This window comes from Rhinopithecus roxellana, chromosome 4 (genome assembly GCF_007565055.1).
Source record: "Rhinopithecus roxellana isolate Shanxi Qingling chromosome 4, ASM756505v1, whole genome shotgun sequence".
NCBI classification, from domain to species: domain Eukaryota; kingdom Metazoa; phylum Chordata; class Mammalia; order Primates; family Cercopithecidae; genus Rhinopithecus; species Rhinopithecus roxellana.
The window spans coordinates 81,785,760-81,813,261 of record NC_044552.1 but is presented as its reverse complement, the minus strand read 5'-3'; the positions used below and the strand labels follow the sequence as shown (position 1 = coordinate 81,813,261).

Here is a 27,502-nt window from a genome sequence, read left to right as displayed (position 1 = left end):
TTAATAATATTAATATATATATTAATATAATATATCATATTAATATTAATATCATATTAATAAGTTTAGATTTTCTCCTAACTGCAATATGAAGTTAATGTAGGTAAAAGATAAAGGTGACTTGGGCTAGAGTGGTGCTAGTGGAGAGAAATGATTAAAATTGGCATGTATTTTAGAGGCAGAGCTGCTGGGATTTGCTGTTAGATTAGATATAGGGGGACAGGTGAAGGAAAAAGAAAATTGGAGCACCAATGCCTAGGTTTTTGTATACCTTAGAGAAATAGGGAAACCTGGAGGAATAAGAGGACATATGCATGTGCACGGGCAAGTGAGGGGGTGTAGAGAAAAGAGTTATAGTTTGGACAGGCTACCTTCAAAGTGTGTACTGTACTATCTATCTAGGTAGAGGTGTTAAGTAGGGAGTTGAATCTCTGTGAAGAGCTTAGTGCTGGAGAGAAGTATTTGGGAAGCAATATATGGATGAAATCTACAGTTATGGACTGACTAGGAGCTGGGAAGACTGAGTAGTCAGAGAAGCCTTGACATTGGACCGAGGACTGGAGTTCTCTGTTGTGTAGAAGGTCAGCTGAAGGGGAGAATCGGCAACGTGAGAGATAAGAAAAACAGAAGAGGGAGGCTTTATGGAAATCAGAATAATGTGTTTCGGAAAGAAAGAATGATAGCTTTTTCCAGTGGTGTTGAGAGGTGAAGTGAGTGGGGTAGAGAAGTGATTGGTGGCTTTGGTCGGTGGTGACCATGAAGAATAATTTCAGCAGAACAGTAGGGTGGTTAGGTTGAGTGGGTTAGATATGAACAGAGAAGTAAGGAAGAAGTGATAAGGAATGCTGACAACTTTTCAGGAAGTTTTTGTTCTCTAGGAAAGTGAGAAGAGGAGTTAATAGAGGTGTTTTTATTTATAGTGGTTGAGTATCTCTTTGTGTTTAGTAGTTACTAGAATTTGTATACTTTAGAATTCAGTAGAGTGAGGAATTTTCAAGGCATGAGAAGGTATCATTGCAGGTGCAGTTTCCTCCAGAGGATGAGGGTTCTTAAAGTGAAAGGGTTGGGTGTAATAGGAGTATGGGTACTTCAGAGGAAGGAAGGAAGGTCTAGAATTTGGATACAAATGGAGGTAGGTTTTAGATTTAATAGTAAGTTGAGTGAGCTCCTGTCTTGGTACTACATATTATTTTAGAGACCTCTAAGTCAGTATTTCTCAATCATGGACATTTTGCCTTGGGTAATTCTTTGTTATGGGGGCCTGCCCTGTGAATTGTAGGTGTTTAGTGGCATCCTTGCCTTCTTACCTCCTAGATTCCTGTAGCATACTGACTCTGCCCACCATGTCTCTGGACATTGTCAGATGCCCCATGGGGATCAAAATGGCTCCTGAATGAGAACCACTGTTTTTATGGTGAAGTTACCAGGTAAAAGTGAGGAGAATCATGTTGGAGTTTTGGGTTATGCAGCAGGTTTCAAAAGTCAACTTGAAAAATGGGGAATGGAATTTACATATGCGACCAATTACATTGTTGTTCTATGGAATTCATATCCTTGTCTTCTGAAGTATTCTTCTTTAATATTCTTTATTTAGTTCTTGATTGTCTCACATTCCTTTGTGTCCTAAATTACTCTGAAGTTCCTTTTAGTTTCTACTTTGAGAGGCAATAGTTTATAAAACATATCAGGGTCATAGTGGTTCCCAAAATTAGAAGGAAAGTTTTACAAACTAAGCTCTCTTGACAATACATCAAGTATCTTGGAGGCAAGAGAATATGTAAAAGCCAAATACACTAATAGTACTTGAGTGATGTTGTATATCTTACACATATTTGTAGCTTTAAAATAGTAACAGCAATACTCTTGTTGCTACAAGAACTGGTGAGGCAAAAGATCCTTATAGAGTAACAGATGCTAGATTTCAATGATTCTTTTGCTTCAAGTTAACCTTCAGACTTTGTATTTTTAATATTTTTTTTGAGATTGGGATTTTGTCCAATTTCAAACTAATTTTTAAGTGATTCTCAGTGGAGACATTACTACCTCCTGGGGCTGTCTTGGAAATTGGTGGGAAGTTTGTATAACATATAATAAGTAAAAAAAGATGGTTGTCATTATTCTCTGGCCCATTGATACATTGTTCTTAATTTGCTCATCTTCAAAATCCTTTTAGGCCAGGCAAGGTGGCTCACGCCTATAAACCTAGAGGCTGAGGCAGGCAGATCACTTGAATCCAGGAGTTCAAGACCAGCCTGGGCAACGTGGTGAAACTCAGTCTCTACAAAAAATACAAAAATTAGCTGGGCATGGTGGTGTGCACCTATGGTCCCAGCTACTTGGAAGCCTGAAGGTGGGAGGATCACCTGAGCCCGGGAAGGTCTAGACTGCAGTGAGCTATACTCATGCCACTGCACTGCAGCCTGGGTGACAGAGTGAGACCCTGTCTCAAAAACAAAACAAAACCCACAAAAATACTTTTAAACTTCTGTTTTGATACAGAAGCAATCACTAAAGAAGCACAGCTCTTAGGAATTGAAGCTTTGATTATGTACATATTCATTTGGATACTTGAATCATTGATGGAAAAATTTTCAATCATTGCACAGAATTCTCCCCAATGCTTTCCCATTCTATGTGGTAAGCACTGCTTACATTTTCTTTTCATTTTTTCTATAATATGTTTGGGTATTTCTTTCATTACTTTTGTTAGACAAAGATTACATGTGTTAAAACTTTTGGTTGTGATTTGTTCTGTTTTCCCCTACTCAAAGTGCTTCATGGATATCTATCTATGCTAGTTTATATAGGTCTCATTGTTTTTAATATCAACATGTTATTCTATGTTATGCATATACAGTAGTAAATTTTACTATTTCTATTCTGGCATTTAGATTGTCTCTAGTTTCATTTTTCTTTTAAAAAATATTTTAAATGACCCTACACCGAATATTGTTGGGTAAAGGACTCTTGGGCAAAAACCAATAAATGTTGCTTGGTACAGGCTCTAATTTACCCTGACAAGGGTCAGCAAGTGCCTCAGGTTCTTTTGTAACTTTACTTATGCAAAGAGAGAAACTCTCCCAAAGTGCTTTAGTAGAGGTATATAACCTCCTAGTCTTTTCTCTCTCTTTTTTTTTCTTGAGACGAAGAGTCTTGCTCTGTCACTCAGGCTGGAGTGTAGTGGCATGATCTTGGCTTGCTGCAACCTCTGCCTCCCAAGTTAAAGCAATTCTCATTCCTCATCCTTCCAAGAAGCTGGGATTACAGGTGTGTGCTACCACGCCTGGTCTCAAACTCCTGACCTCAAGCAATCCATTTGCCTCAGCCTCCTAGAGTGCTGGGATTGCAGATGTAAGCCACCGTACCTGGCCTCCTAAGAATGGTCTTGCAGGTAGAATAAACACCTTGGATTTGGGTGCCAAGGAATATGAGCTGAGTAGATACAAGTGGTTCACTGAGTGCTAGGACATACCAATTGCTGCACACCTGGAGACTTTGGGTCTCTTAGTCCCGTGAGTAATGGAATTTGGTACAGCTTCTGCTGTGTGGGTAAGGAAGGGCCCACTTGGGCTAGCTTATCGCTTTGTAAGAGCTCCTGAGGTAATTTGTTGGACAAGTAGTATTGTCCAATGAATAAAATATCTGTGTACTAATATCCATCCTAATTTGTGTGAATATTTTTAGGATCGATTCAATAAAGAATGTCTGCATGGTAGACTATCTTAATGTGTAGCAGATGGTTTTCTCTCCACATTTTGACATTACTGGATGCTATTGTTTTAAATTTTGCCAATAGGTAGGTGAAAGGTTATATAATAGTAGATTTTCACGTTTTATTAGTAAAGGATAGTAATTGGGAAATACCTTCTTGTTGGTCTTTTTCAAATGTGTTTGTGGCCCTAGCTTGTTTTTTCAGATGATTTTTAGAGTAAGTATGTTAATATACTCTACCTCCTAGCACAACGGGATTTCGATTGGTGATATATATTAATTTTAAGATTAATTTGGATAGCAGTTGGTATTTACAATCTTTACATGTGGAAACAGGTGACTTTCCATTTATTAAATTTTTTATATCCTATGATTTATTTTTTGTATGATTAACATAAATTTTTCTATTTGGCCTATTAAGGGTTTGTTTGTAGAGGTAAGTTTGGATTTTCTGCATTTTTTGATCTTTTAGACATTTATCAGCAAGAAATTTGTAGCTACTCATTGCTAGAGGTGTTTGTGGACAAAAAAGGAGAAAAGAAAAGAAAACTCCTAAATTATCTTAAGAGAATTAAATATTGATGCGCTTTTTAAGAGCACTTATAGAATGTTGACACTGACTTGAGCTCTTAAAGTGTTTATAAAAAATTGACCTGGATTCTAAATTGTGCTTTATGCTTAATAGCAGTGATAAGTCCTTTAGATTCTCTAGGTTTAATTTTTCACATACACAGAGTTTAGAATATAGGCCAAAAGACTTGACATTGTACCTCAGTTCTGACATTATAGGGTATAGTTTTTTTTTTCTATTGGAAAAGATTAATTTGCATTATATTTTCTAAGTTTAGTAATTCGAACAACACTTATGTGGGATGAATGCAAAGGAGATTAGACTGCTTTTTCTTGTAGGTTTTTTAAAAAAATGTATAATATGCTCAAATATGTTCTTTCTGAAGTACAAATCCGGTTTGTTAATCTCTGCTTAAAATTCATCACTATTTTCCATTGCCTTTAGGATAAAATCCAAAATACTCAGCATGACTCACAAGCCCCTGACATATATGTCCTTCTCTTCCCTCTCTCCACCTGCTTTCTCTTACCTTTCCAAAAGCTCAGTTGAATCTATATTTAGCTTCTTGAAGTTCTTTTTCAAACGTTCTGTGTACGTTCTTTTCTCCCTTCTTTCCTTCCTACTATTTTCTCTGTTTCCCTGAGATCATTCTGATCCTCCCAGGATCAGAAGCCATTCCTGATCTTCATTCTGAGTTAGATGCCTTTTGTCTTTGTGTTTTCCCAGAACTGTGTTGTCTTATCTCAGCATTTACATACTGAAATTTGTCTGTTGTCTGTCTCTCACTTATTGAAGGCATAGATTGTTTTTATTTGAGTGGATAGATTTTGGAAGTGATATTCAGTTGTATTAAAACCTAACTCTTAGTTGTTAGGCAAATGGATGTTTCATTAATATTTCTGTTGTTTCCTTTTATCCTAGGACTGGGCTAATGCTAATGTCAGCAGACAAATTGAGGACACTGTATTATATGGTTACTATAGTAAGTATCTTTCAGTTTCTTTTCCTATTTGGACTGCTAACCAAAATATTGATACGGCTCTGATGGGTGGAGAACCCCAGGTTCTTCCTCTTGGGTCGAATTAGAAAAGAAACGACATGGACACACGTGGAGCAGTTTTAAGGAGCAGGGAGTTTAATAGGCAAGAAAGAAGGGAGAAGAAAGAAAGAAGAAAGTCTCCTGTGCAGAGACAGAGGGAGGGCGGCTTCAAAGCCAAGAGAGGGAACCCCACCTGCCATGGATACCAGTCAGGTATATGAAGAGGCTGGAGGAGTCAGTGTTTGATTTGCATAGGGCTCAGGGGATTGGTTTGACCAGGCATGTCATTCACATAGCCTGCAAAAAAAAAAAAACGGGCCCTCCCACCCTAGCCTGTTAATATGCAAATACAGGGCACCATGATGTTCTACACAGGTGGGGATATGTGGGGGCGGCCATGTCGCCAGGAACATGTGGGGCAATGGCAAGAAGAAGAGTGCGGGTATTGCCAGGTTTGGGTGGACTCAGTTTCTAGTGGCCTGCATTTGCATGTCAGAGGTTGCCGGCCTGTCTCTAAGAGCCAGGGAAGAAACTTTTCTGGAGATGCTTTAAAAAATGAAAACTTCCTAAGGACCCTTTTCCTCTCTATCTGCCTAAAATAATTTCTTAATAATTCCTACAATATAAAGCTACATACAAACTTTTAATTTTGAAACCACATAGGAGATTTCTGTTTTCTGCAACAGGAATAAATAATATGTATTCATTCTCAAAATCCTGAAACTTCTTTAACCTACTTTGCTTCACTTAGATTAACTTTATAACTCTCTTTGTAGTGGTTAAATCAAGTTACTTTAAATCTCACCTCTCCTTTTATCATTACCAATTTCCCGCTCCTGTTTTCTTGATTTTAAATTTAAATTTTCTAAAATTTTTTTCTAAGTATTGCCATTAGTAGACTTCAGTCTCTGGCGAATTTATCCTACCAACTTCATTGTTCTCCACAGAGTCATTTTAATCCTGGACTTACGGTTGCTTGGCTCCTCCTCCCTCCCTCCCTCAAACGTCCTTCTCAGTATTAGATTATAAAAGCTTTATAATAATATGAAAGCTAAATGTTTCCAAAATTTTCTCTTTGAATAAATATGAAACTTGTGTTTTATAAAAAAAAACTGTAATTGTTGAGTTAGGAGAGGGATGTCATTTTCTTTTTTTTTTTTTTTTTGAGACGGAGTCTCGCTCTGTCGCCCGGGCTGGAGTGCAGTGGCCGAATCTCAGCTCACTGCAAGCTCTGCCTCCCGAGTTCCCGCCATTCTCCTGCCTCAGCCTCCCGGGATGTCATTTTTTTCAGCAATGAAGTAAGATGCTGAATAAGATTTCAGTAGGACATTAAATGGGAAACAGAAAAAAAAATCTACAAAAGTTTCTGTGGATGGGAAATGTTTTCGAGTTCCATTGAATTTTTTTTTTTTTTTTTTTTTTTTTTTTTTTTTTTTTTTTGAGACTGAATCTCGCCCTGTCACCCAGCCTGGAGTGCAGTGGCCCAATCTCAGCTCACTGCAGCCTCTGCCTCCTGGGTTCGAGCGACTTTCCTGCCTTAGCCTCCTGAGTAGCTGGGATTACAGGCGCACACCATCACGCCCAGCTAATTTTTGTATCTTTAAGTAGAGATGGGGTTTCACCACGTTGGCCAGGCTGGTCTTGAACTCCTGACCTAGTGATCCACCCACCTTGGCTTCCCAAAGTGTTGGGATTACAGGCGTGAGCCACCGCGCCCGGACCCATTGAGTTTTAATTCATCTGCTTTGCTCCTTTGCCTTTATCCTGATCTAAAATCTGCAGGCCCCATTAAATTTTATTTCTTTCGGGTAGATTTTAGAAAGAATTTATGAAATTTCAAAATATAATATTTTTGATGAATATATTAAGTATAATAAAATACAATTTTGACCTATTAAAATTTTTGAAATGGAGCTATATTAAGTAGAATGTTGCCTTTTTAGTGTAAATAGAATATAAATTACTTCTACACAAAGTTTTAGCGGGGAAGTCTGTCTCCTGTATGACACTAAAGTATAGTCATTCTTTAGAACATATGATGAGATAAGCCAGTTTATACGTTTGTGAAGTCAAGGTCTACGATCTGTCCTATCGTTGAACCTAGAGGCCATTGGACTAATCCTTTGTAACTAAGTTCGCAAAAGACTTGTAAACTGGAATGTTAATTCATGCAGCCTTTTTCAGTTTGTTCTATGGAGAGAATTAAACCTACAGAAAAGAATTTTAGTAAGTATTTTTCTTAGTCCTCCCAAAGGTAGTGTGTCCTCAGTCCACTCAAGGATAATGTGCCCTTAGTATCATTTTAAATGCCGGGGAGATAAGTTAATCATTACAAACAGTAGATGTCTTGGGACTTAAGGCTTGATTTTCTGTAGAACTTAAGTTATAGTGAGAAATATAATTGCTTTGAATAGGATAGTTGAGACACTGCTCTAGGAAAAAAATTTGTTTAAAAAGCCAGATTATGAATTGAAAGATTTGTTTTATGACCATGGAATCAAAACAGGAAAATTTAATTGGATAATATGAATGGTTGTTGTTATAATATTAGTCATCTCCATCTCAGCTATGGCTAATAGGCCTTTGGCCCTGACCCAGAGGTTGACCTACAGCTAGGAGCCTGAAAGGATTCCACAGCTTTGAAGGTAGTTACTATCCTGAAGCTCAGCTATTTCTTTTGAAATGCTAGATACTATCTAACTGCCCTAATAGGAAGCATCTAATATGTCTTCTCCTGGATTTTGAGGACTATACAAAGTTCAAATAGAAAACGTAGTTTTTATCCATCTCTTCTGTCAGATGCTAAGTTCATCTAATCCTTCCTATCCCTCCGAATATATCAGTGTATTTTCATTATCTAACCTTGCCAGGCACTGTGTAAGACTTTTACATTCAGCATCTTACCTAGTTTTCATGAATGCCCTCTCTGCCTTTTTTTGTGTGTGTGTGTGTGTGTGTGTTTTCTACCTTTTACAGATGAAGAAATTGATGTGGAGAGATGTTGAAGATCACTTTGTTAGTGAATGGCAAAGCCCAAAGTAGTTCTTATTTCCTCAGCTGTAGCTTCTTACTGTTAAGTGAGCTGCCTTTTGAGAAATAGTACTGGGGATGTTACCTATAAGAATGATTAGCAGCACTGAACTCCCAAGAGCAGCTTCAGAAATCATCTGGGGACTTTTTTTTTTTTTTTTTTTTTTTTTTTTTTTTTTTTTTGGCAACAGAGTCTTGCTTTGTTGCACAGGCTGAAGTGCAGTGGTGTAGTCTCAGCTCACTGCGACCTCCGCCTCCTGGGTTCATGCGAGTCTCCTGCCTCAGCCTCCCTAGTAGCTGGGATTACAGGCACATGCCACCATGCCCGGCTAATTTTTGTATTTTTAGTAGAGATGAAGTTTCACCATGTTGGCCAGGCTGGTCTTGAACTCCTGATCTCAGGTGATCCTCCTGCCTCAGCCTCCCAAAGTTCTGGGATTACAGATGTGAGCCATTCATTTTGCCCAGATCCCTTTTTTTTTGAGATGGAGCGTCCCTCTGTCATCCAGGCTGGAGTGCAGTGGCACAGTTTCTGCTCACTGCAACCTTTGCCTCCTGGGTTCAAGTGATTCTCTTGCCTCAGCCTCTTGAGTAGCTGGGATTACAGGCATTCACCACCATGCCCAGTTAACTTCTGTATTTTTAGTAGAGATGGGGTTTTGCCATGTTGCTCAGGCTGGTCTTGAACTCCTGACCTCAAGTGACCTGCCTGCCTCAAAGTGCTGGGATAACAGGCGTGAGCCACTGTGCCTGCCCACTGGGGACATTTAAAGTAATACGGAATGGTAGATTGTATCCAGAGAGATTCTGATATACTTTGTTGTGATAGGCAGCCTGTGAATCTATTACTGAAAAGTTAATGGTGCTGATTCTGATTTTAGCACAGCCAAGTTTAGAAAGCAGTGGCTTAAGTCAGTGGCTTTTCTAAAGATGTCTCATGTGCATGTGCAATGAGATAAAGGTTTGAGGGATAAGGAGGCTAAACATTGACTCCATGGGACCTGCTTATGCTTTAATTGTCTTTTTTGTTTGGGTTCCATGTATGTTTTCAAAAGAAGAGCTTTCTGTCAACAGATCATGTGATAATCTCCTTTCTAGAGTATTAAGATTAATGTGTAGATGCTTACTTCATGATAACTTAGAGTAAGCTGTGTACATATTTTCCTTCATAGAGTTACTTACTAATGCAGGGTTTTTTCTAAGTTTTCTTAGGTGCTAGTTTAGATGCTAGTTTTCCATAGAAGAGAAACTGATCAAAAAGGTTTAAACTCTTAAAACTTCTGAAGAAGTTTTAGTCATCTTCCTCAATGAAATTGTTTAGGAGTGTTAACTACTTTCAAACTACTGATTCAAATGTATAGTCTCACTGCTTTTTCATACTCCGTGACATTGAAATCTATTGACCCATTTGCACTTTGAATGGATCTTTTGTCCGTTTGTCAAATGCCAAATAAGACAGTTGACATTATGCCTTATTCATTTGGAAAATATTTGTTCAGTGAATAGTATAGGTCTTCCGAGTGTTGACACATATCATTATACATTGAAAAAACCACATTTGTTAATATCGCCATTATTCTTATCAGAAAAGTGTGTATTGAGAAGCTGTAAAACTCAAAGATAGATTCAAGTTTTCCAACATTCTAATTTTCTCTTGAAAGCTTCAGTTTTATCATTGGTAACAAATACTGTCACTTATTTCCTTTGGAGTGACAGTCTGACTGTCATTTTTGAGAAAGCCTGTCTAATACTCAAGTCTGGATAACCACTGCTTATCTGTCAGTTGTTCTTTCAAGTAAAAATGATGTTCTTTGAAAAAAAGTGGCTAGTGTAGCTCACAACTGAAAAAGCGCAAACAAAATTGAGATATTGTGAGACACAAGTACAGCATGGTTTATGTGTATTTCCTGTCAAACAGAATATTGAAAGGAAATATATGCAAATGTGGACACAGAATTTTTACTGCTTCAAAAGGGACTTTTGTGAATAAAAGGCTCAAATCTCCCTCCTCCCTGAAGAATACAATGACTGCTAGCATAATTTGAGTGTACTATCTTGATTCCTTAAGGGGCAGCAGTTTTATCCACTGTTGGTTTTGCACCATTAGTTTAACTGTAAACATAGTGGAAAGGCACATAACATCTTAGTATCATTATGCAAATAGTTTCGATGTTGTGAATACCCTGAAAGGATCTCTGCAAATCCTGAGGTCTGGAAACCAAATTTTTAAGGATCTTCTGTTATATTAATGGAATTTGGGGTGTTTTGTTCTGAGAAGCTGGCAGAAATCAGGCTGCCTGCTGCTGCTTCTTGTGAACACTCCCCAGCTGTTGGTTAGTTATTTTTTTTTTTTTTTTTTTTGAGATGGAGTCTCGCTCTGTCGCCCAGGCTGGAGTGCAGTGGCCGGATCTCAGCTCACTGCAAGCTCCGCCTCCCGGGTTTACGCCATTCTCCTGCCTCAGCCTCCCAAGTAGCTGGGACTACAGGCGCCCGCCAACTCGCCCGGCTAGTTTTTTGTATTTTTTAGTAGAGACGGGGTTTCGCCGTGTTAGCTAGGTTGGTCTCGATCTCCTGACCTCGCGATCCACCCGTCTCGGCCTCCCAAAGTGCTGGGATTACAGGTTTGTGCCACCGCGCCTGGCCTGGTTAGTTATTAATAATCCTCTAGCTACTTACAAAGCAGATACAGTTTTCTGGAGATTGTTGAAGCATGAGAGGGTGAAGTTGTTTATTTCCATCCTATTCCCTGCACACCTAAGGATTCTATGATCAGGAAACTCCTTTATCTGGGAAGGTTATGCCCACCCCAGAAACTTTAAGGATTTGTACCTTTTATTTCTTTTGAATATTTTATTTAGTTTTTCATCTTTATCTTCAATCTTTTCTTTTTCTCTCTCTCTTTCTTTCTAGATAGATAGATAGATAGATAGATAGACAGACAGACAGACAGATACAGGGTCTCACTGTATTTTGGGCTGGCGTGTGGTGGCGTGATCATAGCTCATTGTAACCTTGAACTCCTTGGGCTCAAGCAGACCTCCCACCTTGGCCTCTCAAAGGGTTGGGATTACAGGCATAAGCCACCACACTCAGCCTACTATTTTCTTTTATAAAACTGCCCTTGTGTGACTTCTTAGCTCTGAGTTTTATTTAATTTTGCATTTAGACCTGTTATGCAGGCTTAGCAGTGACTTCTGAGTTCTGTTTAATTTCATATTTAAGGCTACTATGCAGTCCTTTTATCCCTTATGTTGTCTGTGTTTTAGCCTTTTATCTAAATTGTTTTTATTTCAAATTTATTTTTATCTTTATATTTGGGCTCTCCCTATTTCTACAACCTCTGCATATATGCAAAAATAAGAAGTGAGATAAAACATTAAGTAAAAGGAAATTCCTTTAAAAGAAATTAATGGAAGGCAGAGGGTAAATGAATTAAAACTATCCCAAACCCTAAGCAGGAATCATTTGAGGCTATTTTTGTTCAGCTCTTCTGTAGTTGGCCTATCAATTCCTCATGATATTAGCCTGTTCTCCTACTGCTAATAAAGACATACCCAAGACGGGGTAATTTATCAAGAAAAAGAGGTTTAATGGACTTACAGTTCCACATGGCTGGGGAGGCTTCATAATCATGGTAGAAGGTGAAGAGGAGCACAGTTACCTCTTACATGGTGGCAGGCAAGAGTGTGTGCAGGGGAACTCCCTTTTGTATGAAACTATCAGATCTTGTGAGATTTATTCACTATCATAAGAACAGCATGGGAAATACCCGTCCCCATGATTCCATTACCTTCCACAGGATCCCTCCCATGACACACGGGGATTATTACAATTCAAAATGAGATTTAAATAGGGACACAGAGCCAAACCATATAACCCACATAGACTTTCTTCTCTTGACACTGGTTTTCAGGCTATCATCTTGTGTGTGGATGTAAATTGAATCATATCATAGTGTTTTGTGTTTGGCTTCTTTAGTGTGTAACACCTATATTTGAAACATTTATATTGATGCAGGCAACAGAACTCTGTTGATTCGTATTACTATATTAACATAGCATAGTTTGTTTATCCATGCTAGTGTGGATGAAAAATGGGGTTGTTGACAATGCTTGATTTTTTCAAATGCAGCTGTTAAGAAGATATTATGTATGTACATTTAAAAGATTTTTACTGCATTGTTTTCCATTGTAAGGATGTTCATAGTAAAAAATTCCAGTTTATTACATGTTTAATAAATTTTTGTTTGGCTGTTAAACAATTTTGTAGTAAAAATTGGAGTGAGTCAAAGTGTATACATATTTAGATGAGTTAAGTTATGGAACTAAGGGAGAATAAGATGGATTGGGAAACTTTTCAGTTCCAGTTTCTATGCCAGACTTTTAGAGCAGCTAAGAGAGTTTTTTGGAAGTTTCTCTTCATTCCCTATTGATTAGGTGCTGATAATTTGTATCTGGAAACTTTTTTATGTATTTTGAACTTAGATTTATCTTAGTGTGTTTTGTGCTGTTAAAATAGAATACTCAAAACTTGGTAATTTGTAAGGAACAGAAATTTATTGTTCATAGTTCTGGAGGCTGGGAAATTCAAGATGAAGGAACTGGCATATGGTAAGGGCCTTCCTGCTGTCATCCCATGGCAGAAGGGCAACGGAGGAGGGCACACACATCCTTTTATAATGAACCCACTCAGATGATAATGACATTAATCCACTCATGAGCGGTCCCCCTTACTACCCAAACACCGTTAGGCCCCACCTCCCAAAACTACCATATTGGGTAATTATCATGAACTTTGAGGGACACATTCAAATCATAGTAGGGTTTACAACACCTAGAATCTAACTTGAGAAGAGTACATGAGACCTTTGAAGTCATTTGACTTCTTTGTGATTTCTCCACCTGTGAAATGGTGATAAAGTAGTACCTACTTCATAATGTTAGGAGTGTGACATGTGATTAGTGCTAAATAGGTGTTATTCACTGCTGTTTGTTCAAATCAGGTAAGAGAACAAGAGAAATTTTCTCTATTAGTGCAATGATATAGGAAAGCTAATATTGAAAGAACTGACTAGTATCTCATCAAGTTTCAATTTTCTTGACACTATTGTTTTGAAAACATCTCTAATAATATATTTCAGTGCTTTTCCAGACAAGATAGACTAATTTTGAGATTTGTTTGCTTCAAAATCCTTTTTATACAATCTTGTTTTATAAGATACAGTTGTCTCCTGTCTCCTGCCCCTTTTCCCCCTTTTTAAAAGAAAGTATTCTTAATTATAGGGGATGTTTTCTAAGTGGTTTCTGGTTAAGTTTGCTCAAGAGATTATCTAGATAATCTCTAGAGACCTAGTAGCCTAAGAATTTGTTTCCAATTGGAAATACTAAGAAAGCAAGTGATCTCTTGGATTTAAAACTAGTGTAACTTGTACTTTTTGTCTCTAAATGAACTGCTGATTTGTCACATTACTATCATAAACCTTCCTTCATACTCCAGAGTTTGGAGATTGAGACATATGTTCTTGGTTTTTCTTCTTATGTTCTTGGTTATGCCTTTCGAGTTTCCTTTGCTGGTTCTTTCTCTTTTTTCTGACCTTTTAAAATATTTGTATGTCCCAGGGGTTAATCCTTGAACCTGTTCTCTGTTTCAGTTAATCCTTTGGTGATTTTATACCATTGCTTCCTTCTAAATACTACCTATATGCCCAATTCCTAGTTTTGAATCTTTGTGCAGACCTCTCTGGAACTTCACAATACTATGTCCAACTGTTACAGAACTCTCTACCAAAAAATCAAAGACATCTCAAATTGAACATTTCTAAAGCAACTGACCTTTAATCTGTCATACAGTAGTTTTTTTTTTTTTTTTTTTTTTTTTTTTTTCTTGTAGTGGATAGCAACAAGAAGGATAGAGTTTCTCAGGCTGAAAACCTTGGAGTCATCCTTGAATCTTTACTTTTTCACATTTTGTGTCAAATATGGCAGGAAATTCCCTTGTGCCTGATTTTCAAAATTTATATAGAATCTGACCACTTCTCACTACCTTTTTTTTTCTGGCTATAATCCTAAGACACCATTGTCTGTTTTGGGGTTATCACAGAAGCCTGTCTTTTCTACCTTTGTTTTATTCATAATATAGCAGTCAGAGTGATTCTTTAAAACTATGACACTTCTGTTCCTTATCTGCTCAAAACCCCGAAGTAGCTTCCCATGTAATTCACAGGAAATGACAAAGTCATTACTGAAGCCTGCAGAACCTTATGTGATCTGACATTCTTCTCCACCCCACAAACTTCTTTGTCCTCATCTACTATTTTGCTGTGCTAGGCAAACTCTGATGATGGCCCACAATGCTGTCCACCTCCTAATATTCATGCCCTTATATAATTCCCTCCTTTTGAATGTGTGCTGGACCTAGAAATTTGCATCTGCCAAAGAGAATGTGGCTAAAATGATGCTGATAGGATGTCACTTCTGAGATTAGGTAGAAGACAGTGACTTTGTCTTGCTTGTACTCCTTTTCCCTTTTTCTCTGGCCTGCTCATATTAAGCAAGCCGCCACTTTGTGTACTGCCTTATGGAGAGGCCCACATAGCAAGGAACTGATAGCAGCCTCCAGCCAACAGCTAGTGAGGAACTGAATCCTGCCGAAAACTCAGTGAGTGAACCTGGAAGCAGGTTCTTCCCCAGTCAAGCCTTGGGATAACTGCTGCATTGGCTAACATCTTGATTGCAGCGTTGGGAGAAATTCTGAGCTTGGCGACCCAGCTAAACTGTGCTCATATTCTTGACTCACAGAATCTGTGATAATAAATATAGTTTTAAACCACTAAGTTTTGAGTAGCCTGTTACATGGTAATAGATATCTAGTACATCTCTCCATCACTGTTATATTAATGTTGTTATTAATGTTCCTTGAACATTTCAGTTTCACTCCTACATTATACCCTTTGCTTTATGTTCCCTTTGCCTAGAATGCTTTTCTTCTAGTTATTTACTTGACTAAAATTAACTCCTGTCGCCTTTAAATCTTTGGTTATATGTTACCTGTGAATGTGGCCTACCTTCCATCTCTGGCTCGTTTTATCCTAGTCTAATTTTTTTCTTTACAGCCTTTAATCACATTCTGATGCATTACATAATTTAGTTATGTTTATTGTTTGTATGCCCTTGCTAGAATTTATACTGTGCTAAGGCAGGAATCTTTATCTCTTTTGGTCCTTGATATAATTTAAACACAAGGAACAGATATTGGCACCTAGTAGGTGCTCAAATATTTGTGAAATTAATAAATTTTTTATTTTCTGTGTAATTTAGGGAAACTCACTTGAATTTCTTACTTTGTTAATGAGAGAGAATAATGTGTACTTCCGTGTTGTTAAGATTGAGTGAGTGGGGTGGGATTTCAGCCATGGCCAAGTATGAAAATTGGCAGATTCTCTCACCAGAAAACAAATACGAAGTTGGACAAAACTGAACAGAAAACAACAACTTTGGTACTTTAGCAATCAATGAAAAACATACAACAGTCTGAGAAGTGTTTATGTTTAAAAACTGCTAAGAGACAGTGGTAGTTTCTTATATTTCAGCCTAGGGCTGTTATGTTTCCCTACCCCCAACTTCCAGCTTGGTTATTGCAGAAGATCTGCCAGGGCAGGGTGGGTCCAGGGAGGACCTACAGCTGTACTGCTCTCTCAGAAGGGGACTCACTCAGTTGGGTGGTGCTCACTTCTAGTGCTGTTGTTTATGGAAGTGACAATCTTGGAATCAGGTGAGTGGAGAGGATCCAGGATTCTACTAGCATGGGATTGTGGTCATAATTGGGACAAGCGTATGTCTGACTGAAGCTGCATACATGTGTATTGGAGACTGGAGAGGGTCCAACCTCGTCATGTACTCCTGGCTGCCTTAGAGGCTCTACACATGTGTGTAGGAGACCGGAAAGGAAAAGCCAGAGACAATTGGGCTGAACTTTTAATACACTCTTCTACCAATATGCAGGTTCATTGGCAAGGGCTGAAAGCCTCACTGGCTTGAGTTTGAGCAAAGTTTCTTTCTGGTTATTGTCTGATTATTAAGCTATATAGACACAGGAACAATCCCTAGGAAGCCAGGCTTAAAAACAGTAATTTAAATAAATATTTTTTTTGAGCTGGGATAACAATTAAAAAAAAAAAACCTAAAAACATAGTTAAAAAAAAAAAATAGAGACATCATCAGTTACACGCTCTGTGGAAAACAGATTTTACAGACTTAACCCTGCCAAATAAGTGAACGAAGAAATTAAAGAGGCAACCCTCAGGAGCAAAAAGCACAATACAGAGTTGCTACAACATATTGTCTAACATATCCAGTTTCAATAAAATTATAAAATATGCAAAGAAATAGGAAAACATGAACAATGCTAAGGAAAACAGCATATAGTGGAAACAGTATTTCTAGACGTTACATTTAGCAAAGACTTCAAAGCAGCTATTGTAAATCAGTTCAAAGCAGCAAAGTAAACTAAGAATGAAAAGAAAGTGTGACAAATAGAGATGTTCAAAAAGGAGATAGAAATGATTTTAAAAACAACAAAATGAAAATTCTGAGATTGAAGAATATAGTAACTGATGTGAAAAATTTACTAGAGGGTCTTACCAGAGGTTTGACATGACAGAAGAAAGAATCAGTGAATTTCAAAGGTAGATGATCTAATCTGAAGATCAGAGAGGAAAGAAGATTAAAGAGAAATCAATAAAGCCACAGAGATCTGTGGGTCAGCATCAAGTTTACCTGTGTATGTGTGATGGGAATCTCAGGATGAAAAGAGAAAGAAGAGGGCGAGAAAAAAAGTTTGAAGAAATCATGGCCAAAAAGCAATCTATCCATCTAAGAAGCTCAGTGAAGCCCAAGTAGGAAAAAGCAGAGATACAGACCTGGACAAATCATTGTTAAATTATTAAAAGCCAAAGACAAAGAGTAAAATTTAAAAGTAGCCAAAAAGTTACATGACAGCATCTTTATGATTAGTGACTAACTTCTAATGTGAAGTAGTGGATTCCAGAGGGCACTAAAATGAAAAGAGAAAAAAAATAAAGATTTCTGTGTCCTCTAAAATCCTCTAAAAATGAAGGTGGAATAGGACATTCCAAGATAAAACCTGAGAAAATTCATTACAAGAAACCCTTTCTTACAAGAATGCTAAAGTAAGTCTTTAAGGATGAAAGGAAATGATACTAGGCAGTAAACCAAATGCATAGGAAGAAAGAAATCAGAAATTATAATGGTTAATGTTTAATATAAAGGCACTATATTTTTTCTCCTTTTCTTACCTTTGTAAAAGATTTAAGATTGTATAAAGTAATAATTATAGCATAGTAAATGCTGGGTTTAGGGTTTATAATATATAGACATAAAATATATGATGAGAATGGCACAAAGATAAAGAAGTATTAGAGCTATTTTGGAGCAAGTTTTTTAAAAAAATATATTTTGCCTGTATTGTGTGAATACTAATTGAAGGTAAGTTGTGATAAATTAGGGTATGTAGTGTAACCCCCATAGCAATCACTAAGAAAATGACTCAAAAATATACTTATTTTATATATCTATAAATATCTATAAAGTAAGTCAGGAATTGGTAATGTAGAAAATAACTTTTAATACAAAATAAGGTAGTAAAGGAGAAGCCTGGAACAACAAAAAAGACATAATAAAGGATAAAATGGCAAATGTAATTACAGCCATATCAATAATTGTTATATTATATGTAAATAGTCTACCCCCAATCAAATGAGATTGTCATAGTGGATCAACAAATGAATATTCGTCAATGTGTTGTCTATAAGAGAAACACCTTAGATTCAGGGACAAATAGTAAACGGTTAAAGAAAAGGGTAGAAAAAGATACCATGCAAATAGTAACTCTGACAGCTGAAATGACTATATTAATATCAAATAAAATAGACTTTTAAGACAAACAGGGACATTTCATAATGATAAAATGGTTAATCATTAAAATGACAGAAAAATTATATATGCACCTATTAACAGAGCTTTAAAATACACAAATTCAAAATGGGCAGAATTGATAAGCGAAATAGATAATTCAACAATATTAGTTGGAAATTTGAGTAACCAACTCTTTGTTGGTTAGGAAATAATTGTTTTTTGATAGAACAATTAGCAAATCAGTGAAGGCTAAGAAGATGTAAACAACAATATTGATAAACTTGCAAATACAGAAAATTGTATCCCAATGGATGCAGAACACAATTGACTTAAAGCACACGGGGAACATTCTTCGGTATAGACTATCTAATAGGTTATAAAATAATTATCAGTAAATTTACAAGGATTAAAAATCATACAAAGTGCATTTTCCAATCATAATATAATTAAATTAGAAACCAACAATGGAAAAAAATCTTGGCAATCCACAAGTATTTGGCATTTAAACCACATACTTCTAAATAACCCATGGATCAAGATGAAATCACAAGGCAGATTGGAGAATGTTTTGAACAAAATGAAAATAAAAATGTAACATATTGAAATTTATGGGATATAGCTTAAGCAGAGCTCAGAGGATAATTTGCAGCTTTAAACCCCTCTGTTAAAGAAGAATTGTCAACTGCCTAAACTTCTACCTTAGGAAAACAGAAGAAGAAGAGCAAACTGAACTTTAAATAAGCAGAAGAAAAATAAAGGTCAGAGCAGACACCAATGAAGTAGAAAACAGAAAAACAATAAAGAAAATTCAAACCAAACTAGGCTCTTTGAAAAAAAATAAAAATCAGCAAATCTTTAGCTAGACTTAGAGCATCAGGGAAGGGGGAGAGAAAGAGACAAAAGATATAAATTATCAAAACAAGGAATGAAAGAAGTGGCATTATCAACTTTGCAGAAATTAAAGGGGTTACAGAGGAATATTGAGTAACTTTGTACCAACAAATTAGATGAAGTGGATAAATTCCTAGACAATTTTCCAATTGAATCAATTACCATAACTGATTTAAGAAGTAGCGCTTCACATAAGGAATATGTGAAGAATTTCACATATTATATATTTAAATAAGAAATTATACCAATTTCTATTTGTGTATCATAAGTAGAAATTATACCAATCCTTTATCAACCTTTTTAGGAAATAGAGGATGAAAGAACACTTCCCAACTCACTTGAGGGCATTATTTCCTTCATACCAAAATCATGTAAAGACATCACAAGAAAGGGAAACTATGGACTAATATACCTCATGAATGTAGACACAGAATTCTTAAAATTTTAGGAAACTGAATCCAGAGTCACATAAAAAGAATTATGTACTATGACAAAAGTGAATTCATCCCAGAAAAGTAAGGTTGCTTTACTATCCAGAAATTAATTTACTTAACATACATGTTAACATACATAGTACAGAAATGAGTGATCATCTCAATAGATGCAAAAAAAATTCCAGTATCTATCATTGATTAAAAATTATCAGCAAAGTAGTTACAGAGGGGAACTTCCCGAGCTGACAAAGGACATCTATGAAAAACCTACAGCTACATTATACTCAGGGGTGAAAGATTGAATACTTTTCTTCTGAGATTAGGAGCAAGATACCTATGTCTGCTCTCAACACTGCTATTTAACATTGTACTGATGATTCTAGCCAGTGTGATAAGTCTAAATAAATAAATAAATATACATAATTAAATGAATAAATTTACTTAAATATTAATTTTTATTATTTAGTTATTTAAATATTTACTTAAGTAAATACATCCAAACTGGAAAAGAAGAATTATTACTGTCTTACTTTCACAGGTGATATAAGATTCTATAGGTAGAAAATTTTAGGGAACCTATATATGGACAAATACAACCAGTAAGTAAGGTTAGCAGGATCACAAGTATAAGATTGATATGAAAACTAGAAACAGACAATTCAGATAAAGTGAAAAAGCAATTCTAATCAGAAGGCATCAAAAAGGGTGAAAAAAGTACTTCACATTTAACAAAAAAGTATAAGATTTCTGCACTGAAAACCACAGAAAAATTGCTGATAGAAATTAAAGAAGATTTAAATAATTCCATGGGGTTGAAAACACAATGCTGTAAAGATGCAATTATATCAGTTTTCTCTCAAACTGACCTATAAGTTGAATGCAGTCTCTATTAAAATCACACAGACTTTTAAAAATATTTTTGAAAAACTGACAAGCCAATCCTAAAATTTATGTGGAAGTCAACAGGATCTACAGTAGCCAAAAAAACATTTTGGAAAAGAAAAATGACATTAGAGAATTACATCCTCAGATCTCAAAATGTAATATAAAATTCAATAAACAAGACTCTATCGTATTGCAGTTGGTCAGGCATATAGAGCAATGAAATAAAATTCAGAGTCCTAAAATAAACCTTTATATTCATAGTTGATTTTCAACAGCTGTGCCAATTCAGTTTAATTCCATTCAGTTAAAAAATTTTTGCTGGGAAATTTGGACTATTATATGCAAAAAATGATTTTTTTTGTCCCTTACCTTATACCTACTCAAAATTCAATCATAGACCTAAGCTGTAAAAGTATAATACTTTTAGAAGAAATTAAGGGAGGCTGGGCATAGTGGCTCACACCTGTAATCCCAGCACTTGGGGAGGCTGAGGCTGGCAGATCACTTGAGGTCAGGAGTTCAAGACCAGCCTGGCCAACATGGTGAAACCCTGTCTCTACTAAAAATACAAAAATTTATTGGGCATGGTGGCAGGCTCCTGTAATCCCAGCTACTTAGGGAGGCTGAGGCAGGAGAATCTCTTGAACTCAGGAGGCGGAGGTTGCAGTAAGCCAAGATCATGCCATTGCACTACAGCCTGGGTTACAGAGCAAGACTCCGTCTCAAATTAAAAAAAAAAAAAGAAAAGAAATTAAGGGATATAATCTTGGTGACCTTAAGTTAGAAAAAGAGTTCTTAGTTATGGCCCCAAAAGCGTGATTCATAGGAGAAACCTTAATAAGTTGTACTTCATCAATATTAAATCTTTGTCTTTCAAAAGACACAATTAAAACAAAAATAAGTATAAGCCACAGACAAACCAAACGTATTTGTAAATCATGTATAAATCGTAAAGGGCTTATATTCAGAATGTATCTTACCAATCATTAATAAAACCATTCAATTAAAAAATAAGCAAAATATTTGAATAGGCATTTCACCAGGGAAGATTTATGAATGGCTTACAAACCCATAGAAAGATCTTCAACATCATTAATGATTAGGGAAATGTAAATTTATGTTTTCAATGAGATATACTAGCATATCAACTAGAATGCTGTCTTATTAGTTAAGGCTGCTGTAACAAAATATAGACTGGGAGTCTTAATGAATATGTATTTATCATAGTTCTGGAGCTGGCAGATTTGGTTTGTAATGAAGGCCTTCTTCATGTTTATAGCTAGCTAGCTACCTCCTCACAGTGTCCTCACATGGCGTAGAGAGAGAGTGTGAGGTGACGATCAAGCGCATGTACTCTGGTCTCTTTCTCTTCTTACAAGGACACTAATGCCAGCGTAGGGGCCCCAAGATTATGCCTTCATCTGAATCTAAATTACCTCCAAAGGCCCTATCTCCAAGTACTATCACATTGGGGTTAGGGCTTCAACATATGAATTTAGGGAGGACAAACTTACTGCATAACATTCCACTCTTGGAAGCCCAGAATTCATGTCCTTCCTATGCAAAATACTTTTATTCCATCCTAACAGCCCCAAGAGCCTTAAGTTGTTGCAGCATCAACTCTAAAGTACAAAGTCTCGTCTAAATATTTTCTAAATCAGGTATGTGTGTGATCACAAATAAAATTTATCCTGAGTCATAATTCTTCTCTGACTGTGAACCTCTAAAACCAGATAAGTTATTTGCTTTTAAAATATAATGGCAGTACAGGTATAGGATAGATATTCTAAGGGAAAATTCAGAAGGAAAAAAGGGTTTCATAAAGTAAAAAACCTAGCAATGCAGATACTATTAGAATTTTAAGATAGCTCAAGAACAGTCCTCTTTGGTTTGACGCTATGCCTTCAGGACTCACTGTGGTGATGGCCCTGCCTCTACCATTCTGCCGGGCAGGGTTAAACCTCAAGGCTCTGCTGGGTAGGAGTTGTACCCACAAGGCTTCAAGGCAGCTATTCTCTGGCATGTTGAAACCTAGACAATCCCCTCACACCCCCTTTGAAATGAGGATGCGGCCTTGATCTCTTAATCACCTTTGGGAACATTTCTTTTTTTGCCTTGTAGAGTAGTACATTTTTATAGCCAAACAACTTTGTGATCTGGTCCTGTAGGATCCAAGAAGCCTATCAGCCTTCCTTCGTTTCATCCCATCTTCTTCCCCTTCAGTTCAAACTGGCAGTGTTTCTGCTGGGATGGCTGATTAGGTTCTTCTTGGTTCATATCTTCACTAATCTGCTTATCAAATACACCCTTAGTGTTCTCTTCAAAACAAGCTTTTCCATTTTTTTTTTGCAATGTGGATAGGCTGAGAATTTTCCAGATCTTCAAGTTCTGGCTCATTTTGCTTAACAATTCCTTTTTTTTTTTCATTTTACTCTAAGCAGTCAAGAGGAATCAGACCACTTCTTCAACACTTTGCTTAGGAATCTCCTTAGCTAAATATTCAGTGTCATCACTGGCAAACTGCCTTCCACAAAACACTAGAATACAGTTCCCAAGTTCTTCGCTATTTTATAACATTACTTTTAAAAAAATTGTCCAGTGGCATGGTCCAAAGTGACCTCCATATTTTTAGGTATGTGTTAGGACAGCAGCCTACTTCCCAGTACCAAAATCTGTCTTACAGTCAGTTTGGGCTTCTCTAGCAAAATACCACATACTGAATGACCTAATCAATAAACATTTCTCACAATTCTGGAGGCTAGGAAGTCCAAGATGAAGGTGTCAACGATTTCAGTCCCTGGTGGAGACCCTTTTTCTGGCTTGTGGATGGCTACCTTCTTGCTGTGTCCTTACATGGCAGAGACAGAGAATGAACTCTAGTCTCTCTTCCTCTTCTTCTAAGGACACCAGTCCCATGATAGGATCCCACCTTGTGCCTTCATTTAATCCTAATTACCTTCCAAAGACCCCACCTTCAAATACTATCACATTGGGTTAGGGTTTCAACATACGGATTTTACAGGGACACCAACATTCAGTCTGTAACAGGCTGTAATAAGAAACACAGACAATACCTGAGTGCTGCCATGAACATAGAGAAACTAGAATTTTTGAATGCTGCTATTGGGAACGTAATATCGTGTGGTTGTTTTGGAAAAACAGTTTGTAACTTCCTTTTTTTTTTTTTTTTTTTTTGGTAGAGACAGGGTCTCTACTGTGTTGTCCAGGCTGGTCTCGAACTACTGGCTTGAAGTTATCTTCTTGTCTCAGCCACATAAAGGGCTGTGATTACAGGCATGAGCCTCCACACCCAGCCATTTGTAACATCTAATGTAGATTAGTGAAGATAAGAACCAAGAAGAACCTAATCAGCCACCCCAGCAGAAACACTGCCAGTTTGAACTGAATTTCCTATATGGTCCAGCAGTTTCACTCCTAGGAATTTACCCAACAGGAATGAATGCAATGTCTAGGCAAAGATGTTCATAGTAGCAATTTTTATAGTAGTCCCAAACTGGAAAGTATTCAAATGTCCAACTGGTGAATGTTTAAATAAAATGCAGTATGCCCATACAATGGACTATATTAATATATTCAGCAACCTAAGTTACAAGTCAGCAAATTATGGCATGGCTTCTATAAACCTGTCTGTGTATTTGTTTATGTGTTGTCTATGGCTGCTTTGCTACAGCAGCACAGATGAGTAGTTGCAACAGAGATGTATAAGCTGCAAAGGTGAAAATATTTATTATCTGTTAACAGAGGAAAAATCCCAATCCCTGTGCTTAGTGAAGGAAGCCAGATGCAGAAGACTGCATCAAAATTGTTGGGAAAAGTATCGAATCAGCTAATGTAAGTGAAGGTTATAATAACAGTTCTGTGTATATTATGGAGAGTCAGTAAAGGATAGTTGCTATTAATATGGCTTAAAATCTTAGAGGATTTGCATTTTTATTATTTTTCTAGAGTTGTAATCTTACCCCTAATTCATAGATGAAAAAAATGAGGTTAAAAAGTTATGAAGGCCGGGCGCGGTGGCTCACGCCTGTAATCCCAGCACTTTGGGAGGCCGAGGCGGGCGGATCACAAGGTCAGGAGATCGAGACCACGGTGAAACCCTGTCTCTACTAAAAATACAAAAAATTAGCCGGGCGCGGTGGCGGGCGCCTGTAGTCCCAGCTACTCAGGAGGCTGAGGCAGGAGAATGGCGTAAACCCGGGAGGCGGAGCTTGGAGTGAGCCGAGATCGCGCCACTCACTCCAGCCTGGGCTACAGAGCGAGACTCTGTCTCAAAAAAAAAAAAAAAAAAAAAAAGTTATGAAGGACTAAGGCTTATACATTGGAATGTGATTCTTTGTTGCTATACAATTGTGAATTATAGCATGAATTATTTAGCCTTTTGTCTGACCATTTTATTTAACAATTTTTTGTTGTTGTGAAAAAAAGATGGCCTTGGAATAAATACCATTGAGAGGAGGAAATAACCAAAAATATCCATGGGGAGAACGACTGTTCTTCAGAATATGAAGTCTAAGTTCAACCCTGTAAATGATTTTTATTCTCAAGTTGTATATTCTTAGTACTTATACAGCAGATGTCCGACTCACTTTGCTATACTGTCAGCAGTTGTACTAGTTATCTACTGTCATGTAACAAATTACCTCAACATTTAGCAGTTTAAAACAGCAAACTTTATTTCACAGTTTCTTTGGGTGAGGAATCCAGATGCACCTTAGTTGGGTGTGCTCGGTCAGGTAGAAGGAAGGTGTCTGGTGAGACTGCAGTCATCCCAAGACTCCACAGCGGGGAGAGTTGACATGTAAGCTCTCTCACATGGGTATAGACAGGCCTCAGGATTTCTCTCTCTGTTGGCCTGTAACATCAGTTCTTTGTCACGTGGACTTCTCTATAGGGCAGCTCACAACATGGCAGCCAGGGGGTCTCAGAGTGAGAGAAGGATAGAGCAGTAAGATGGAAGCCAGTCTTTTTGTCACCTAATCTCAGAAGTGACATCCCAATATTTTTGTTCATATTCTGTTCCTTAGCAGTGAGTCACTAGTGCCAGCCCACACCCAAGCTGAGATTACACAGGTCATGAATACAGAAGCGGAGTTATCAGGAGCCATTTTAGAAGCTGCCTACCACAGCAGTCTTGCAAATATCAACATCTTTGATGTTTACTTGACATATACTTTTATTCTTAGCAGACTATTTATTGATCATAGAAAGTGTGAAGTTTGAGGTAGTCATTTTGAAGTCTCCTGTGTTTTTCCTGATGCCATTTCTTCTGTTTCCCCCTTAGAAATACTCTAAATTTAGTTTGTGTTAATCCCTTGCTTTGTCTTTCAGTTTTACCATGTTGTATTCTTACTTAGTTTTACATTTCTGAACTTTATGTGAAATGGCTTGCTAGCTTTCATTCATCTTCATGTTCCAGACATTTATACACATTATTGAAGAAAGTATAATTTCATTGTGTATGACTATGTTGCATATTAATCAGTGTGGACATTTAGTTTTTTGCTGTTAAAATTGTGCAGTGAACATTATTGTACATATTTTCTGTTGTATATGTGCAGAGTACATACATAGCAGTCAAATGGCTGGATCATAAGTTATATGCATCTTCAGCATTGTAGATAATGACAAGCTATTTTGCTAAGTGTTTTTACTAATGTAATTCTCATTAGAACATAAGTCTTCTAGTTGCTCTATATTCTAAACTTTGATATTGTCATATATGTTTAGTTTTTGCTTGTCTGGTGAGTGTGAAATGAGAGTTCACTCGTCTGTGTTTCACTTATCTGTGAATGAAATTGTATGTTTTTAAAAAAGTTGGCTTCTTCAGTTTTCTGCTTAAAGTAACTTTCAGTTGGGTTGTTTGTGTTATTTATTTAAGAAATTTTTAAAAGATAATTTGACTAGTACATACTATGATTTTAAATATTGTATCTTTTCCTCACTAGAATTAAGTCTCATGAGAGGCTTCTCTGTTTTGAGTTAGCTGTATACATCGCCATAGAATGATGGCTGGAACATAGTAGGTATTTGTTAAATGAATGCATTTTAAAGGGACCTTTTCTGTATCTATTAAGATAGAGAAGTATCTATAAGATCATCATATAAAGCTTTTTTTATTTTGTTTTGGTTTATTCTTTCAAGTGGTATATTATATACTATGTGGCTAGATTATACTTAAACTAACTTTGCATTCCTAGCATAAACCCAGTTGGCCATCTTTGTGGTTTTCTTTGGTTTGTTTTTAAATGTATTGTTGGATTTGATTTGCTGCTCTCTTAATTGGGATCCTTTTAAAAAATCAATTTGCAGGTAAGACTGGTTTGTAATTTTTTCTTTGTCTTATTATTCTTGTCAGATGTGAGTATTAAGACTGCTAGCCTTGTAAGATGAGTTGAAAGATCTGTCTACATTTTAGAGAATGCTGGGGACGAGTGAGCACTTATGTTTCTCTTTCTCCCATAAAATGCATACTTGTTACTGGTAACTAAGAAATAGAAGTGAGCATAGAAGTTTACACTATTATTCCTAATTCAATATTGAGTAGTTCATTTATTAGTAATTTTCAGTGGTTTGTTACTCACAAAACTTTTGCTTCTTACCTTGCATACTGGTTTATAATTCTTACTAGGTATCTGGGAGTGCTTCCACCATAGGATGAAATAACGGTTCCCTTGAATTAGAAGGTATGATTTCTACCAGGCCACTTTGATCTTCTTATTCCAGTGAATATTTACCATATCAGATGGAGTGATTGACCCTATTAGGGGAAATAGGGTTGCAGCTACACAGTTAATGCAAGGAGAAGTATATCTTGAATGCATGGGATTCTGTGGCACCTCATGATATTACCATGTTCAGCGGCAAAAGTTAGTTGAGATCTGTTATACTTACCCTTCACAGACAAGATGACGAAGGGCTTGGAATAGCTCGGGAATAAATATTTGAGTTTGCCCATTTCTAGTACCAAATTCTGTTTCAGGAATTTCAT

The 27,502-nt window shown here is 36.8% G+C and overlaps 1 protein-coding gene across 2 annotated transcripts in view; it reads left to right on the top strand.

Moving 5' to 3' along the window:
* LMBRD1 (LMBR1 domain containing 1) overlaps positions 1-27,502 on the top strand; it is a 130,819-nt gene that overhangs the window by 11,450 nt on the left and 91,867 nt on the right. For both annotated transcript variants that reach the window (XM_030928612.1, XM_030928613.1), the window contains exon 3: positions 5,204-5,264. In XM_030928612.1, the coding sequence (XP_030784472.1) occupies positions 5,204-5,264 (61 nt within the window). The remainder of the gene's footprint in view (positions 1-5,203; positions 5,265-27,502) is intronic.